General features: G+C 45.9%; 1 protein-coding gene across 3 annotated transcripts in view; it reads left to right on the forward strand.

The window, feature by feature from the left end:
• The first annotated feature begins 2,080 nt into the window (after window positions 1–2,080).
• Window positions 2,081–18,359, forward strand: part of LOC139577454 (tripartite motif-containing protein 16-like) — a 154,835-nt gene continuing 138,556 nt past the window's right edge. The window contains exons 1-6 of one of the 3 annotated variants that reach the window (XR_011675297.1): window positions 2,081–2,918; window positions 3,341–3,436; window positions 7,297–7,530; window positions 9,074–10,713; window positions 10,839–10,898; window positions 11,135–11,205. Coding sequence is in view for 2 of the 3 variants with exons in the window: in XM_071404459.1 (XP_071260560.1) it covers window positions 2,322–2,918; window positions 3,341–3,436; window positions 7,297–7,530; window positions 10,554–10,713; window positions 10,839–10,898; window positions 11,135–11,670 (1,683 nt within the window). In the remaining variant the exon portion in view is untranslated. Of the gene's footprint in view, window positions 2,919–3,340; window positions 3,437–7,296; window positions 7,531–9,073; window positions 10,714–10,838; window positions 10,899–11,134; window positions 13,129–18,359 lie in introns of those variants that run through there. The other 2 variants (XM_071404459.1, XM_071404460.1) reach the window with 2 other exon arrangements.

Below are 18,359 nucleotides of genomic sequence, written 5' to 3' on the forward strand. Positions count from 1 at the left end.
CTGTCGTATTTAACTACTATTGTCCACTTCATATGTATATACTGTATTCTAGTCAAGGCCTGTCCTATTTAACTACTACTGTCCACTTCATATGTATATACTGTGTTCTAGTCAAGGCCTGTCCTATTTAACTACTACTGTCCACTTCATATGTATATACTGTATTCTAGTCAAGGCCTGTCCTATTTAACTACTACTGTCCACTTCATATGTATATACTGTATTCTAGTCAAGACCTGTCCTATTTAACTACTACTGTCCACTTCATATGTATATACTGTATTCTAGTCAAGGCCTGTCCTATTTAACTACTACTGTCCACTTCATATGTATATACTGTATTCTAGTCAAGGCCTGTCCTATTTAACTACTACTGTCCACTTCATATGTATATACTGTATTCTAGTCCTGGTTCATCCTATATAACTACTACTGTCCACTTCATATGTATATACTGTATTCTAGTCAAGGCCTGTCCTATTTAACTACTACTGTCCACTTCATATGTATATACTGTATTCTAGTCAAGGCCTGTCCTATTTAACTACTACTGTCCACTTCATATGTATATACTGTATTCTAGTCAAGGCCTGTCCTATTTAACTACTACTGTCCACTTCATATGTATATACTGCATTCTAGTCAAGGCCTGTCCTATTTAACTACTACTGTCCACTTCATATGTATATACTGTATTCTAGTCAAGGCCTGTCCTATTTAACTACTACTGTCCACTTCATATGTATATACTGTATTCTAGTCAAGGCCTGTCCTATTTAACTATTACTGTACATATACTATTCTTCAGATATACTACAGATGTACTCCATATTGTCTCTGCATCACATCACATTATATATATATATATATCTTTACTTGTCCTAATATTTTCTTTTACTTTTTAGATTTGCCCTCTGTGAGTTAGGAACACAAGCATTGTTAGATATTACTGCACTGTTGGAGCCAGGAACACAAGCATTGTTAGATATGAGCCAGGAACACAAGCATTGTTAGATATTACTGCACTTTTGGAGCCAGGAACACAAGCATTGTTAGATATTACTGCACTGTTGGAGCCAGGAACACAAGCATTGTTAGATATTACTGCACTGTTGGAGCCAGGAACACAAGCATTGTTAGATATTACAGCACTGTTGGAGCTAGGAACACAAGCATTTAGTTAGATATTACTGCACTGTTGGAGCTAGGAACACAAGCATTTCACTACACCCACAATAACATCTGATAAATATGTGTATGCGACAAATAAAATAAAATGTGATTGTATTTTTGAGTGTTAGATAATTCTCAATCCGCGTTGTGTCTTGTCTAAGAACAGTCCTTATCCATGGTGCTGTATATTAACCATATACCACACCTCCTCAGTCCTTATCCGTGGTACTGTATATTAACCATATACCACACCTCCTCAGGCCTTATCCGTGGTGCTGTATATTAACCATATACCACACCTCCTCAGTCCTTATCCGTGGTGCTGTATATTAACCATATACCACACCTCCTCAGTCCTTATCCGTGGTGCTGTATATTAACCATATACCACACCTCCTCAGTCCTTATCCGTGGTGCTGTATATTAACCATATACCACACCTCCTCAGTCCTTATCCGTGGTGCTGTATATTAACCATATACCACACCTCCTCAGTCCTTATCCGTGGTACTGTATATTAACCATATACCACACCTCCTCAGTCCTTATCCGTGGTACTGTATATTAACCATATACCACACCTCCTCAGTCCTTATCCGTGGTGCTGTATATTAACCATATACCACACCTCCTCAGGCCTTATCCGTGGTGCTGTATATTAACCATATACCACACCTCCTCAGGCCTTATCCGTGGTACTGTATATTAACCATATACCACACCTCCTCAGTCCTTATCCGTGGTGCTGTATATTAACCATATACCACACCTCCTCAGGCCTTATTGATTAATTACAACACATAGGTGTATTATAAGGCATTATAAAGGTAATTAACATAATGATACATACATACTTCATAGAAACTGTTACCGTTCAGATATTCTAACAACTCACATTTTAAGATTCATTATGTCATTTGTTCCATGTTAAGAGCTCTAACCTTGGAACAAAACTATTTGTCTCCCTCTTGCTGTTGCATGCAGTTCCTCTCTCTCTTCCTCCATTCCTCTAACCCCTCCCTCCTTCTAACTCCACCCCTCTGGCAGAACCAGGAAGTCCCTCCCCTTCCACAAACTCTCTTCTGTGGAAACGAAACTGATCGGAGTCTCTGTGTCGTCTGTCTGTGTGAGAGTGAACAACCGTCCAAATGGCTCAACAGGGAGTTCTGCTGGACCAGGACCAGTTCTGTTGTTCTGTCTGTCTGGATCTACTGAAGGAACCGGTGACTATTCCCTGTGGACACAGTTACTGTAGGAGCTGTATTGAGGGCTGCTGGGATCAGGATGTTCTGAAAGGGGTCTACAGCTGTCCTCAGTGCAGAGAGACCTTCACTCCAAGGCCTAATCTGAGGAAAAATAACATGTTGGCTGAGCTGGTGGAGAAACTGAGGAAGACAGGACTCCAGGCTGCTCCCCCTCCTGCTCTGTGCTATGCTGGACCTGGAGATGTGGTGTGTGATGTCTGCCCTGGAGCCAGAAAGCAGAAAGCCCTCATGTCCTGTCTGGCGTGTCTGGCCTCTTACTGTGAGACTCACCTCCAATCTCACTATGAATTTCCTGCATTGAAGAAGCACAAGCTGGTCAAAGCCACCGCACAACTACAGGAGAAGATCTGCTCTCATCATGACAAACTGCTGGAGGTTTACTGTCGTACCGATCAGCAGTGTATCTGTATGCTGTGTACAATGGATGAACATAAAGGCCATGATACAGTGTCAGCTGCAGCAGAGAGGACTGAGAAACAGGTAAGACCAGAACAACTTGTTGGTGACTGTCTGATAAACTAAGAATTTAAGATACAGTAGGAACTAAATCTGTTTGAATATGAGAGAATTCAAATGAATTCGATCCACAAATATGAACACAAACCTTGACTATATAGATATGTTAACCCAGATTCTCCAAATGTATCACCATTTTCTAAAGTCAAACACTATTATCATTCTGAATGGCCTTTTATGAGTCCAAAGTTCAGTCTCAACCCCTTGATACATGTAGGCCCACCATAAAACTATAATCATTCACATAGCAACATAATATCATATTGTAAAGGGACTTCCTCAGGATTGTAGACCTTCCTCTCTATGGGTCCTATGTCACATTACTATACTATTGATCTACTGGACTAATAAAGCTTGATAGCTCATTGAAGAGTGATTCTCCACAGAGGCAGCTGGGGATGAGTCAGCAGAAGGTCCAGCAGAGATTCCAGAAGAGAGAGAAGGAGCTGAAGGAGCTCCAACAGGCTGTGGAGTCTCTCAAGGTGAGTATTGTTGACCAGAGGAGACACACCATTTCACTTCTCTCCTCCAATCAGGGAGAGGGAGAGAGGTCCTTATCCAATCCCACTGACCCCACTGTTGAGAACAGGCTGTCTGGACCCCTTTCAGAGAATAGACTGTTTAATGTAAACGACGGGATATGAACCCAGGTCTACCGTGGGAGAAACCAACATCTTGACCGTTACACCAAGAGGACATTCCCTATTGGACCGACACTGATTTAGAAGTAGCAGGCGGGGCTACCTCATCACATAACCATGAGTAACCATGACCGACTCATGTCCCCTATACATTAACATGGAGCTCTCTCTCAATTCAATTCAAATGTATTTATTGGCTTGGGAAACATATCTTTACTATGCCAAAGCAAGTGAAGTAGATAATAAACAATGAATGAACAGTAAACATTACACAACATTTATTTTAAAAAGAAGAGACATTTCAAATGTTATAATTCAATTCCAACAGAGTGAGTCGTGCGCCAGACTGAGTTCTGGAGGTGAAATGGAAATGAATGAGGGAGAGTTAAGTGAGGTAGAAGGTGTGGTGAAGAGTTCAGAACCAGAGAAGTATTTAATCATACGAGATTTGACTTCAGAAGAGTTACACGGTGTGTTGAGTGGTGGTGTCCCGTCCTCCCAGGTCGTTGGCATGGTGCAGGAGCAGATAGGGTCAAAGTAGTGGAATGGGGTAGTGGGTTTTTAATGAGTGTAGGGTTAGTTGGCATGGTGCAGGAGCAGATAGGGTCAAAGTAGTGGAATGGGGTAATGGGTTTTTAATGAGTGTAGGGTTAGTTGTCATGGTGCAGGAGCAGATAGGGTCAACGTACTGGAATGGGGTAGTGGGTTTTTAATGAGTGTAGGGTTAGTTGGCATGGTGCAGGAGCAGATAGGGTCAAAGTAGTGGAATGGGGTAGTGGGTTTTTAATGACTGTAGGGTTAGTTGGCATGGTGCAGGAGCAGATAGGGTCAAAGTAGTGGAATGGGGTAGTGGGTTTTTAATGAGTGTAGGGTTAGTTGTCATGGTGCAGGAGCAGATAGGGTCAAAGTAGTGGAATGGGGTAGTGGGTTTTTAATGAGTGTAGGGTTAGTTGGAATGGTGTTATTTAGTATTATCATAATTTCCCCTTTTCCCATTTTGTATCACAAAGTAAAATAGATTTATATTATTGTCCAGTTGGGGGCGGTAATGCAACATATTGGATGCCAACCCCCGTTAAACTCCAAAGAAGAAGAAACGTTATATTATGTCTATGTACAGTGTTGTAACGATGTCTCTCTCTCTCTCATTCCATCACTTTCGTGGTAGTTGGTTGTGTGGGTCTCTGGTTATGAATGGGGTTCTGACAGACAATCGTTGATGGATATTTATAGAGGTCTGATCAGGACAACAATTGATTACAGGTGTATAGTTTATGGAACAGCAGCAAAGACTTGTCTTCAGAAGCTGGACAGAATCCAGTATATAGCTTTAAGGATATGTATTGGTGCATTTAAATCAACATCTGTATGTGTCTTACTAGTGGAGGCAGGTGAGATGCCTTTGGATATACGGCGTAATAAATTGTCATTAGCTTATTGGGTTGAAAGGCTGTGAGGTTGAGCATCCCACTGCTACTGTTCTAGATGACTGTTGGGAATATACTAGTAGACAAGGCAGTGGTTTTGGTTGGACAGTTGTAGGTATCAATGTTATTATGGAGAAATGAGAGAATGGGTGTAGTAGTGAGATTCTGGTGGGTCCCAGCACATTCAGGTGTGGAAGGGAATTAAATTGTAGACCAGTTAGCTAAAAGAGCTTTAAAACAAGATATAATTGATATTAATGTTCCACTGGGTAGAGGTGAGGCCAAATGTAAGATCAGAGACATTTTGATAGATGTGTGGCAGAAGAGATGGGACTCTGAGAACAAGGGACAGCATTTATATGTCCTCTAAAGGTCGGTGGACCAAGGATCAAAGGTCAGATTAGGAAGGAAGAGGTGGTGTTTACTCGATTGTGTTTAGGACATTGTACATTGAACTGGTCCTTACATCTGGTTGGCAGCATGTGAATGGTTTTTGTCTGGAGGGTTTGGTCAATGAAACGGTGGAGCATGTGTTGTTATATTGTTGTAAGGATATTGAAGAGAGGGAAAGATTGAAGTGTAGGGTCATTGAGGTTGGACGGGGTTGGGGGGGGGGGGTTGGAAGGGATTTGGGGGATGGGGGAGGGTCTATTAGAAGTTAATAGGGCTCTTTTTTATTTTCTCAGAAGTTCTGAGTTAGGTAGGAGGATTTAGAAATGGTGTAAACCGTGATTGAACACACTCCAGCACAGTAGGTGGCGCCATGCACCTTTAACGTTGGTTTGTGGACCACCATTATATCATAGAAGAAGAAGTTGGTCTGTGAGGGTTTTGTGGTTCCTGAGGAGGGCTACTATTCTTTTTTATTTTGGTTTTCAAGTATTTTCAGAATGTGTTAAAGCCAAAGCTAAAGCTACGCTAAACATTTCAATATATCAGTCAATATATTTTCTCTTTCATTTGTTGTTTTCCCGTCAACCGTTCTATCGCATCTTAACCGTGTTACCGGGCGGGCACTAGGACCCGGGGGAGGCTGCTGCTGCAGAGGCTGCTGCACCGGTAGTGACGTCAGTCCTACTTGTAGCTCATTGTGGTCAACGTCAGCTGTGGCTCGAGACTGCTAGCTACCGGTTAACGGAGAGGAAAAGACTCTGACAGGACACGTTCATGTAGAGAGGCTATGATGGCAATTTGTGGTAAGTTACAATAGAGAGAGAGACTTTTCACTACTATAGACTTTGGTCATAATCAAAGCTTTGTTAACCAATACGTTTTCATGTGAGGCTGCCGGTAAGTTACAGTGTAACAGACGTTGTGAGCTAGCTAACGTTAACGTTGACGGTGTCTTTTAAATTCAACATAAGTTATGTGGCGATGATATCTAGTTAACGTTGTATTTAATGTAGTTTTACTATCTGTGCCAGGCTATAAATGACACAAATTATATCTAGTTAACTTTGTATTTAAGTTTCCATGTGAGTCATTTAGCAGACACTCTTATCCAGAGCCACTAGGGTTAAGTGCCTAAATCTGCCTAAAAAAGGCGATTTACAGATTTTTCACCTAGTCTGCTACTTAACACCAAGCGGTCCAGGAGGGGAGACAAGTTGTTATTTTCCAGTTCCGTCCTAAGAACAGGTTTTAGTGGTCAAATAAAAAGGGAGACATTTTTTTGGTGCCATTTAGGGGAAATGTAATTCTAAGGATCATTCCAGTCAGAAGAGGCTCTGTGAAGGTTCGTTTCAATTCATTTGCTATGGCAAACGCTAGTGTTCCAGCTCAGACAACGTTCTTTGGCCGTTTGGACTCGTTCTATTGTCCAGCCTACTAGGACTCAGGGGGCAGAGGCTGGGTCTAGCTCTGCTACGGGGCAGGCTACTGGAGGGGGTACCAGGAGGGAGGAGAGTAGAGCAGGACCAAGAGGTGTTCTGTACCTGTCTGTCCAGGAGGGAGGAGAGTAGAGCAGGACCAAGAGGTGTTCTGTACCTGCCTGTCCAGGAGGGAGGAGAGTAGAGCAGGACCAAGAGGTGTTCTGTACCTGTCTGTCCAGGAGGGGGGAGAGTAGAGCAGGACCAAGAGGTGTTCTGTACCTGTCTGTCCAGGAGGGGGGACAAGGCCTGGTGGACCTGGAGAGCAGGGTGGCAGAGTTCTGATTCAATGAGGTGCAGAGAGGTCTCTCTCTCTCTCTCTCTCTCTGTCTCTCTCTCTGTCTCTCTCTCTGTCTCTCTCTCTGTCTCTCTCTCTGTCTCTCTCTCTCTCTCTCTCTCTTAACAGCGCTCTGCACAGGCAGCAGTGGAGGACAGTGATCAGATCTTTACTGAGCTGATCCGCTCCATTGAGAGAAGGAGCTCTGAGGTGAAGGAGCTGATCAGAGCCCAAGAGAAGGCTCAAGTGAGTCAAGCTGAAGGACTCCTGGAGCAACTGAAGCAGGAGATAGCTGAGCTGAGGAAGAGAAGCACTGAGCTGGAGCAGCTCTCACACACAGAGGATCACATCCATTTCCTCCAGGTAACTAAACTGTCTTGTTACATGTGATATGAAATTAACTTCATGTGAAACTATTCATCTACATCATTATGTTTTCCTGTCTCTCTGTCTCTCTCTGTCCGTCCCTCTCTCTCTCTCTGTCGGTCTCTCCCTCTCTCTGTCCGTCCCTCTCTCTCTGTCCGTCCCTCTCTCTCTCTCTGTCCGTCCCTCTCTCTCTGTCCGTCTCTCTCTCTTTCTCTCTGTCCGTCCCTCTCTCTCTCTCTCTCTCTGTCCGTCCCTCTCTCTCTCTCTGTCCGTCCCTCTCTCTCTCTCTGTCCGTCCCTCTCTCTCTCTCTGTCCGTCTCTCTCTCTCTCGCTCTGTCCGTCCCTCTCTCTCTCTCTGTCCGTCCCTCTCTCTCTGTCGGTCTCTCCTTCTCTCTGTCCGTCCCTCTCTCTCTGTCCGTCCCTCTCTCTCTCTCTGTCCGTCCCTCTCTCTCTGTCCGTCCCTCTCTCTCTGTCCGTCCCTCTCTCTCTCTCTGTCCGTCCCTCTCTCTCTCTCTCTCTCTGTCCGTCCCTCTCTCTCTCTCTGTCCGTCCCTCTCTCTCTCTCTGTCCGTCCCTCTCTCTCTCTCTGTCCGTCCCTCTCTCTCTCTCTGTCCGTCCCTCTCTCTCGCTCTCTGTCCGTCCCTCTCTCGCTCTCTGTCCGTCCCTCTCTCGCTCTCTGTCCGTCCCTCGCTCGCTCTCTGTCCGTCCCTCTCTCGCTCTCTGTCCGTCCCTCTCTCGCTCTCTGTCCGTCCCTCTCTCGCTCTGTCCGTCCCTCTCTCGCTCTGTCCGTACCTCTCTCTCTCTCTGTCCGTCCCTCTCTCTCTCTCTCTGTCCGTCCCCCTCTCTCTCTCTCTGTCCGTCCCTCTCTCTCTCTCTCTGTCCGTCCCTCTCTCTCTCTCTCTCTCTGTCCGTCCGTCCCTCGCTCTGTCCGTCCCTCTCTCTCGCTCTGTCCGTCCCTCTCTCTCTCTCTGTCCGTCCCTCTCTCTCTCTCTCTGTCCGTCCGTCCCTCTCTCTCTGTCGGTCCCTCTCTCTCTCTGTCCGTGTCTCTCTCTCTCTGTCCGTCCCTCTCTCGCTCTGTCCGTCCCTCTCTCTCTCTCTGTCCGTCCCTCTCTCTCTCTCTGTCCGTCCCTCTCTCTCTCTCTCTCTGTCCGTCCCTCTCTCTCTCTCTCTCTGTCCGTCCCTCTCTCTCTCTCTCTCTGTCCGTCCCTCTCTCTCTCTCTCTCTGTCCGTCCCTCTCTCTCTCTGTCTCTCTCTCTCTCTGTCCGTCCCTCTCTCTCTCTGTCCCTTTCTCTCTCTCGCTCTCTGTCCGTCCCTCTCTCTCTGTCCGTCCGTCCCTCTCTCTCTGTCCGTCCCTCTCTCGCTCTGTCCGTCCCTCTCTCTCTCTGTCCGTCCGTCCCTCTCTCTCTGTCCGTCCGTCCCTCTCTCTCTGTCCGTCCGTCCCTCGCTCTGTCCGTCCCTCTCTCGCTCTGTCCGTCCCTCTCTCTCTCTCTCTGTCCGTCCGTCCCTCTCTCTCTGTCCGTCCGTCCCTCTCTCTCTGTCAGTCCCTCTCTCTCTGTCGGTCCCTCTCTCTCTGTCGGTCCCTCTCTCTCTCTCTGTCTGTCCCTCTCTCTCTCTCTGTCCGTCCCTCTCTCTCTCTCTGTCCGTCCCCCTCTCTCTCTCTGTCCGTCCCTCTCTCTCTCTGTCCCTCTCTCTCTCTCTCTGTCCGTCCCTCTCTCTCTCTGTCCGTCCCTCTCTCTCTCTCCCTCTCTCTCTCTCTCTCTCTCTGTCCGTCCCTCTCTCTCTCTCTCTCTGTCCGTCCCTCTCTCTCTCTGTCCGTCCCTCTCTCTCTCTGTCCGTCCCTCTCTCTCTCTCTGTCCGTCCCTCTCTCTCTCTGTCCGTCCCTCTCTCGCTCTGTCCGTCCCTCTCTCGCTCTGTCCGTCCCTCTCTCGCTCTGTCCGTCCCTCTCTCTCTCTCTGTCCGTGTCTCTCTCTCGCTCTGTCCGTGTCTCTCTCTCGCTCTGTCCGTGTCTCTCTCTCGCTCTGTCCGTGTCTCTCTCTCGCTCTGTCCGTCCCTCTCTCTCTCTCTGTCCGTCCCTCTCTCTCTCTCTGTCCGTCCCTCTCTCTCTCTCTGTCCGTCCCTCTCTCTCTCTCTGTCCGTCCCTCTCTCTCTCTCTGTCCGTCCCTCTCTCTCTCTCTGTCCGTCCCTCTCTCTCTCTCTGTCCGTCCCTCTCTCTCTCTCTCCGTCCCTCTATCTCTCTCTCTCTCTCTGTCTCTCTCTGTCTCTCTCTCTGTCCCCGTCTGTCTCTCTCTCTGTCCCCGTCTCTCTCTCTCTCTGTCCCTCTCTCTCTCTCTCTCTCTCTCTCTCTCTCTCTCTCCCTCTCTCTCTGTCCCTTTCTCTCTCTCTCTCCGTCCCTCTCTCTATCTGTCTCTCACTCTCTCTCTATCTGTCTCTCTCTGTCTCTCTCTCTCTCTCTCTGTCCGTCCCTCTCTCTCTCTCTGTCCGTCCCTCTCTCTCTCTCTGTCCGTCCCTCTCTCTCTCTCTGTCCGTCCCTCTCTCTCTCTCTGTCCGTCCCTCTCTCTCTCTCTGTCCGTCCCTCTCTCTCTCTCTGTCCGTCCCTCTCTCTCTCTCTGTCCGTCCCTCTCTCTGTCCGTCCCTCTCTCTGTCCGTCCCTCTCTCGCTCTGTCCGTCTCTCGCTCTGTCCGTCCCTCTCTCTCTCTCTGTCCGTCCCTCTCTCTCTCTCTGTCCGTCCCTCTCTCTCTCTCTGTCCGTCCCTCTCTCTCTCTCTGTCCGTCCCTCTCTCTCTCTCTCTGTCTCTCTCTGTCCCTCTATCTCTCTCTCTCCCTCTCTCTCTGTCCCTTTCTCTCTCTCTGTCCCTTTCTCTCTCTCTCTCCGTCCCTCTCTATCTGTCTCTCCGTCTCTCTCTCTATCTGTCTCTCACTCTCTCTCTATCTGTCTCTAACTCTCTCTCTATCTGTCTCTCACTCTCTCTCTGTCTCTCTCTCTCTCTCTCTCTCCCCTCTCTCTCTCTCTCTCTCTCTCCAGAGTTATCAGTCTCTCTCCAGTATCAGTGTATCTTCAGACTTACCCAGCATCGTTGTCCGTCCTCTTCAGTACTTTGGAGATGTGAGTAAGACTGTGTCTGAACTGAGAGAGAAACTAGAAGACTTCCTTAAAGGAGAATGGACCAAGATCTCCACTACAGGTGTGTTGAAAACAATAAGATCATCAACTTTAGACCATTGAAAGTTCCCTACTAGTCATATACATGTGGAATATGGTCTGATGATAACATTCCCTCTCTCTGTCAATGTGTTTGTGTGTCTGTAGTGAATATAGGGGATGTTGTACTGCCTCCAGAGCCCAAGACCAGAGAACAGTTGTTACAATGTGAGTCTCTTTATTGTGAAGTAACTAACAGTCTCTTTTTACTGACACTCCTAACAATCCCTCTAGAAATATATAGCAATAGTAGATCTAATCAAAGACTGGGTATCTATCTGACTGCTCATATTTCTCTGATTTGATCTCTGCTGTGCTCTAATCAAAGACAGGGTAGATACAGTATCTGACTTAACTTATTGTTCTGACTCCCCTCATTGGTCTCTGCTCTGCTCTTCTCCCAGATTCCTGTCAGCTCACACTGGACCCAAACACAGCACACACACACCTCTCTCTGTCTGAAGGGAACAGAAAGGTGAAACGTACACACCAAATCCAACCATATCCTGATCATCCAGACAGATTCACTAACTACTGTCAGGTTCTGTGTAGAGAGGGTCTGTCTGGACGCTGTTACTGTGAGGTGGAGTGGACTGGTAATGTTGTTGTTACAGCAGTCTCATATAAAGACATCAGCAGAACAGAGACAGATAGTGGAGAGGAAGATGGTGGATTTGGATTCAATAACAAGTCCTGGAGTTTAAATTACTGTAGTGGTGGTTATTGTTTCAGACACAATAATGTTAAGACTAAAGTATCAGGCCCTCAGTCCTCCAGAGTAGGAGTGTACCTGGATCACAAGGCAGGTACTCTGTCCTTCTACAGTGTCTCTGACACAATGACCCTCCTCCACAGAGTCCAGACCACATTCACTCAGCCCGTCTATCCTGTGTTTAGGCTCTTTAGTAATGATGATACTGCTGAGCTGGTTAAACTGTAGTAGGGTCCACATAGATACTAGTCATGCTGGTGTAGTCTATAGCTGAGCTGGTTAAACTGTAGTAGGGTCCACATAGATACTAGTCATGCTGGTGTAGTCTATAGCTGAGCTGGTTAATCTGTAGTAGGGTCCACATAGATACTAGTCATGCTGGTGTAGTCTATAGCTGAGCTGGTTAAACTGTAGTAGGGTCCACATAGATACTAGTCATGCTGGTGTAGTCTATAGCTGAGCTGGTTAAACTGTAGTAGGGTCCACATAGATACTAGTCATGCTGGTGTAGTCTATAGCTGAGCTGGTTAAACTGTAGTAGGGTCCACATAGATACTAGTCATGCTGGTGTAGTCTATAGCTGAGCTGGTTAAACTGTAGTAGAGTCCACATAGATACTAGTCATGCTGGTGTAGTCTATAGCTGAGCTGGTTAAACTGTAGTAGGGTCCACATAGATACTAGTCATGCTGGTGTAGTCTATAGCTGAGCTGGTTAAACTGTAGTAGGGTCCACATAGATACTAGTCATGCTGGTGTAGTCTATAGCTGAGCTGGTTAAACTGTAGTAGGGTCCACATAGATACTAGTCATGCTGGTGTAGTCTATAGCTGAGCTGGTGAAACTGTAGTAGGGTCCACATAGATACTAGTCATGCTGGTGTAGTCTATAGCTGAGCTGGTTAAACTGTAGTAGGGTCCACATAGATACTAGGCATGCTGGTGGTGATGGTCCCCAGATGTGATGATTCATTCTGCTCTGTTTTATCTACAATGATTTAACTGATTTGATCTTCAGAAGATGTTATGAATTAAAATTCAATGTTTTCATATTTTTGTAATTGCAATGTTTTAATCTTGTACATTTCCATGAATCATGATGTCTGGTGTTGATGTATATTGGTTGTCATTCAGAACCATTGATATGTTTTCTCAGTTGGTTCTCTGTCTCTATGTAATTCTCCTCAGTATCATTGATCAGCTTGTTGGTCCTAATTGATGTGTTCTCTGTCACCTGGAGCTGCATGGAAAATGGTCCAGGAACTAAAGGACAATTCAGGACTAGTCAGCCCACTACAAGCTGGTATCACTTACTTTCTACTAAACTATATGGACTGGTTTCCCAGACACAGATTAATCCTATTCCTGGACTAAAAAGTATGTTCAATGTAGATGTCCAGGAAACCGTCCCTAAATGTGTCATCTTTCATCCTCCCATACTGCTCAGTCCAGCAACATTAAACCTGTCCAGCAGGTGGTGCTATTGACCAAACAATAAAACCAGCAGATATCTTGACTTGCCACTCAGTATATCAGTCATGTTCAGAATAGTACTTTAATATCATTGGAGATTGATGGTCTTTTTAATCCACTATCCAGAGTCAGGAACAGATGAAGTTAGGTCTGCTACTGTTCAGTGATTAAATATGATTTATGGTGATGGGAAATAATAAAAAACACTAAACTTCATCTAGTAATAGTTTTCCTTTGTTATTTATTCCAAGGTGTGTCTTTAACTTGTAACTGTATTGTGTGGAGGTGAGCTAGTGGTGTGGCTGATAGAATAGAATGAAAAGGGAGGAGGGGAGGAAGAGGGGAGGAGTGAAGGGCTGTTCAAGAAACCAGATGAGGAAGAGGAAGATGTTCAGGGGAATTACTGTCTCTGTTCCAAATGGTTCCCTATTCCCTACGTAGTGCACTACGGTGCTTCTGACCAGGTCTAAAGTAGTGTTCTACGTAGGGAATAGGGTGTAGATTTATTACAATATCATGCTTTAGTGTTTGGCACAACAATATATTAGATCTCCACCCCCCCACTTCCTGTCTGTCATCCCCCAGTTCTATTAAGACTTCCTCTCATTGAACTGGACCTCATTCTAAATGGTCACTTTGTATTGATAGTCCATACTGGTCTTTACTATGGTTCTACATACAGTACCTGTATTGATAGTCCATACTGGTCTTTACTATGGTTCTACATACAGTACCTGTATTGATAGTCCATACTGGTCTTTACTATGGTTCTACATACAGTACCTGTATTGATAGTCCATACTGGGCTTTACTATGGTTCTACATACAGTACCTGTATTGATAGTCCATACTGGTCTTTACTATGGTTCTACATACAGTACCTGTATTGATAGTCCATACTGGGCTTTACTATGGTTCTACATACAGTACCTGTATTGATAGTCCATACTGGGCTTTACTATGGTTCTACATACAGTACCTGTATTGATAGTCCATACTGGTCTTTACTATGGTTCTACATACAGTACCTGTATTGATAGTCAATGCGAGCTGTGGCAAAAAGGTTTGCTGTGTCTGTCAGCGTAGTGTCCAGAGCATGGAGGCGCTACCAGGAGACAGGCCAGTACATCAGGAGACGTGGAGGAGGCCGTAGGAGGGCAACAACCCAGCAGCAGGACCGCTACCTCCGCCTTTGTGCAAGGAGGTGCACTGTCAGCGCCCTGCAAAATGACCTCCAGCAGGCCACAAATGTGCATGTGTCTGCTCAAACGGTCAGAAACAGACTCCATGAGGGTGGTATGAGGGCCCGACGTCCACAGGTGGGGGTTGTGCTTACAGCCCAACACTGTGCAGGACGTTTGGCATTTGCCAGAGAACACCAAGATTGGCAAAATCGCCACTGGCGCCCTGTGCTCTTCACAGATGAAAGCAGGTTCACACTGAGCACATGAGCACATGTGACAGACGTGACAGAGTCTGGAGACGCCGTGGAGAACGTTCTGCTGCCTGCAACATCCTCCAGCATGACCGGTTTGGCGATGGGTCAGTCATGGTGGGGGGTGGCATTTCTTTGTGGGGCCGCACAGGCCTCCATGTGCTCGCCAGAGGTAGCCTGACTGCCATTAGGTACCGAGATGAGATCCTCAGACCCCTTGTGAGACCATATGCTGACACATGCACATTTGTGGCCTTCTGGAGGTCATTTTGCAGGGCGCTGACAGTGCTCCTCCTGCTCAAAGGCGGAGGTAGCGGTCCTGCTGCTGGGTTGTTGCCCTCCTACGGCCTCCTCCACGTCTCCTGATGTACTGGCCTGTCTCCTGGTAGCGCCTCCATGCTCTGGACACTACGCTGACAGACACAGCAAACCTTCTTGCCACAGCTCGCATTGATGTGCCATCCTGGATGAACGGCACTACCTGAGCCACTTGTGTGGGTTGTAGACTCCGTCTCATGCTACCACTAGAGTGAGAGCACCGCCAGCATTCAAAAGTGACCAAAACATCAGCCAGGAAGCATAGGAAGAGAAGTGGTCTGTGGTCACCACCTGCAGAATCACTCCTTTATTGAGGGTGTCTTGCTAAGTGCCTTTAATTTCCACCTTTTGTCTATTCCATTTGCACAACAGCATGTGTAATGTATTGTCAATCAGTGTTACTTCCTAAGTGGACAGTTTGATTTCACAGAAGTGTGATTGACTTGGAGTTACATTGTGTCGTTTAAGTGTTCCCTTTATTTTTTGGAGCAGTGTATATACATTGATCAAGTGTTTAAACTCCACCAACGAAACTAGATCATCACATTTTAAAATGTTCAGGAGAGAATTCCAGGACCACGGAGCTGAGTAACTAAAACTATTTCTACCATGACATGTTCTAATGTTTGGTTCTGTTAGGAGCAAATCAGAATGAAAAATGGCATTTTACCCAACATGGCCTTATAAATCAGTGTCTACCAGTGTTTAAGACTACTCAAGGTCAATGACGACCAGCCAACAGCGCTGTAGAGATCACAATGATGTGTTAGACGTTTCTGATTGGTAATGAACCTGAGGGCTGCATGATACACTGAATCAAGTGCTCTCAGGGTAGTGGCTGAGGGCTGCATGATACACTGAATCAAGTGCTCTCAGGGTAGTGGCTGAGGCCTGCATGATACACTGAATCAAGTGCTCTCAGGGTAGTGGCTGAGGCCTGCATGATACACTGAATCAAGTGCTCTCAGGGTAGTGGCTGAGGGCTGCATGATACACTGAATCAAGTGCTCTCAGGGTCGTGGCTGAGGGCTGCATGATACACTGAATCAAGTGCTCTCAGGGTAGTGGCTGAGGGCTGCATGATACACTGAATCAAGTGCTCTCAGGGTAGTGGCTGAGGCCTGCATGATACACTGAATCAAGTGCTCTCAGGGTCGTGGCTGAGGGCTGCATGATACACTGAATCAAGTGCTCTCAGGGTAGTGGCTGAGGCCTGCATGATACACTGAATCAAGTGCTCTCAGGGTAGTGGCTGAGGGCTGCAGGATACACTGAATCAAGTGCTCTCAGGGTAGTGGCTGAGGGTTGCATGATACACTGAATCAAGTGCTCTCAGGGTAGTGGCTGAGGGCTGCATGATACACTGAATCAAGTGCTCTCAGGGTAGTGGTTGAGGGCTGCATGATACACTGAATCAAGTGCTCTCAGGGTAGTGGCTGAGGGCTGCATGATACACTGAATCAAGTGCTCTCAGGGTAGTGGCTGAGGGCTGCATATATATAACATCACTAAAATCTAAAACCGCCAGTAATGTACATCGTACCAGCTCCTTCCTGGCCTCCAGAGAAAAACAAGCCTTATGCCGGTTATAAAAACCTATTGTCAGCTTGAGCTTCCTTATCAAGTTCTCTACATGAACAGTGAAGCTCAGCTTATCATCAACCCACACACCCAAATATAGGTACACTTTGACTTGCTCTATAGTATGTCCAGACAATGTAGCAATGACATGATTAGTAACATGCCTGGCATTTGAAATTCAGAACCAGCTTTAAATCATACAGATTCTGTTGTATGATGTTAAATGCTCTTTGGGCATTTTCAAAAGCTAAAGATAAACTACTACCACTTGTATAAAGAACAGTATCATCTGCATAAACATGAACATCCGCTGTTTCAATAAGATCCCCAATGTTGTTGATATACAAAATGAACATTGTGTAACGGCAGCCTTCCCTCTCTTCACTAGAAGAGAGAGTGTAGCAGGGATCGGACCAACACGCAGCGTAGCCAGTGCTCAACATGTTTAATTAAACGAAACAGTGAACACTTACAACGATACAAAATAACGAAAAGTGGCAAACCGATACAGTCCTAGCTGGTGCAGAGAAACACAAAGACAGGAAACAACCACCCACAATCCCCAACACAAAACAAGCCACCTATATATGATTCTCAATCAGGGACAACGATTGACAGCTGCCTCTGTTTGTTAACCATATTAGGCTGAACACAGAAACAGACAAACTAGACACACAACATAGAATTCCCACCCAGCTCACGTCCTGACCAACACTAAACAAGCAAAACACACAAGAACTATGGTCAGGACGTGACACATCGGCTGTTTCATTAAGATCCCCAATGTTGTTGATATACAAAATTAACATCCGCTGTTTCATTAAGATCCCCAATGTTGTTGATATACAAAATGAACATCCGCTGTTTCAATAAGATCCCCAATGTTGTTGATATACAAAATGAACATCCTCTGTTTCATTAAGATCCCCAATGTTGTTGATATACAAAATGAACATCTGCTGTTTCAATAAGATCCCCAATGTTGTTGATATACAAAAGGAACAACAGTGGGCCCACAATAGAACCTTGCGGAACACCTGAGCACAACTCTATGGACTCTATGGATTTACAACCATCCTCCATTACACATTGTGTATGATTTGATAGGTCATTTATAAACCAATCTAGATCATGACCTGTAATTCCACAACATTTTAACCTTTGCACTAACACAGCATGGTCCACGGTGTCAAAAGCCTTCGTCAAATCAATAAAGACAGACACACTTGTTGTCAAGAGCACAGTGAATGTCATTTAAAACCTTCAATGTTGCTGAAACAGTGCTGTGGCCAGACCTAAAGCCTGACTGCATTCCATTAAAGAAGTTGTTTTCTTGGCGGTAGGCTTTCAGCTGCCTACTAACTAAGGACTCCAGTACCTTTGACAGTACAGACGATGTTGATATGGGTCGATAGTTGTCAAGTAGTGAAGGATCTCCACCTTTCAGGAGAGACAGTACAGACGATGTTGATATGGGTTGATAGTTGTCAAGTAGCGAAGGATCTCCACCTTTCAGGAGAGACAGTACAGACGATGTTGATATGGGTCGATAGTTGTCAAGTAGCGAAGGATCTCCACCTTTCAGGAGAGGCAGTACAGACGATGTTGATATGGGTCGATAGTTGTCAAGTAGCGAAGGATCTCCACCTTTCAGGAGAGACAGTACAGACGATGTTGATATGGGTCGATAGTTGTCAAGTAGCGAAGGATCTCCACCTTTCAGGAGAGACAGTACAGACGATGTTGATATGGGTCGATAGTTGTCAAGTAGCGAAGGATCTCCACCTTTCAGGAGAGACAGTACAGACGATGTTGATATGGGTCGATAGTTGTCAAGTAGTGAAGGATCTCCAACTTTCAGGAGAGACAGTACAGACGATGTTGATATGGGTCGATAGTTGTCAAGTAGCGAAGGATCTCCACCTTTCAGGAGAGGCAGTACAGACGATGTTGATATGGGTCGATAGTTGTCAAGTAGTGAAGGATCTCCACCTTTCAGGAGAGGCAGCACAAAAGCAGATTTACATAACTTGGGGATTTCCTTCACGTCAAGCTTGAGGTGAAAAATATAGGGGAGAGCAATAATGTCAGCAGCTAGGGGTAGGAAGCGGGG

This window comes from Salvelinus alpinus, chromosome 6 (genome assembly GCF_045679555.1).
Source record: "Salvelinus alpinus chromosome 6, SLU_Salpinus.1, whole genome shotgun sequence".
Taxonomy (NCBI): domain Eukaryota; kingdom Metazoa; phylum Chordata; class Actinopteri; order Salmoniformes; family Salmonidae; genus Salvelinus; species Salvelinus alpinus.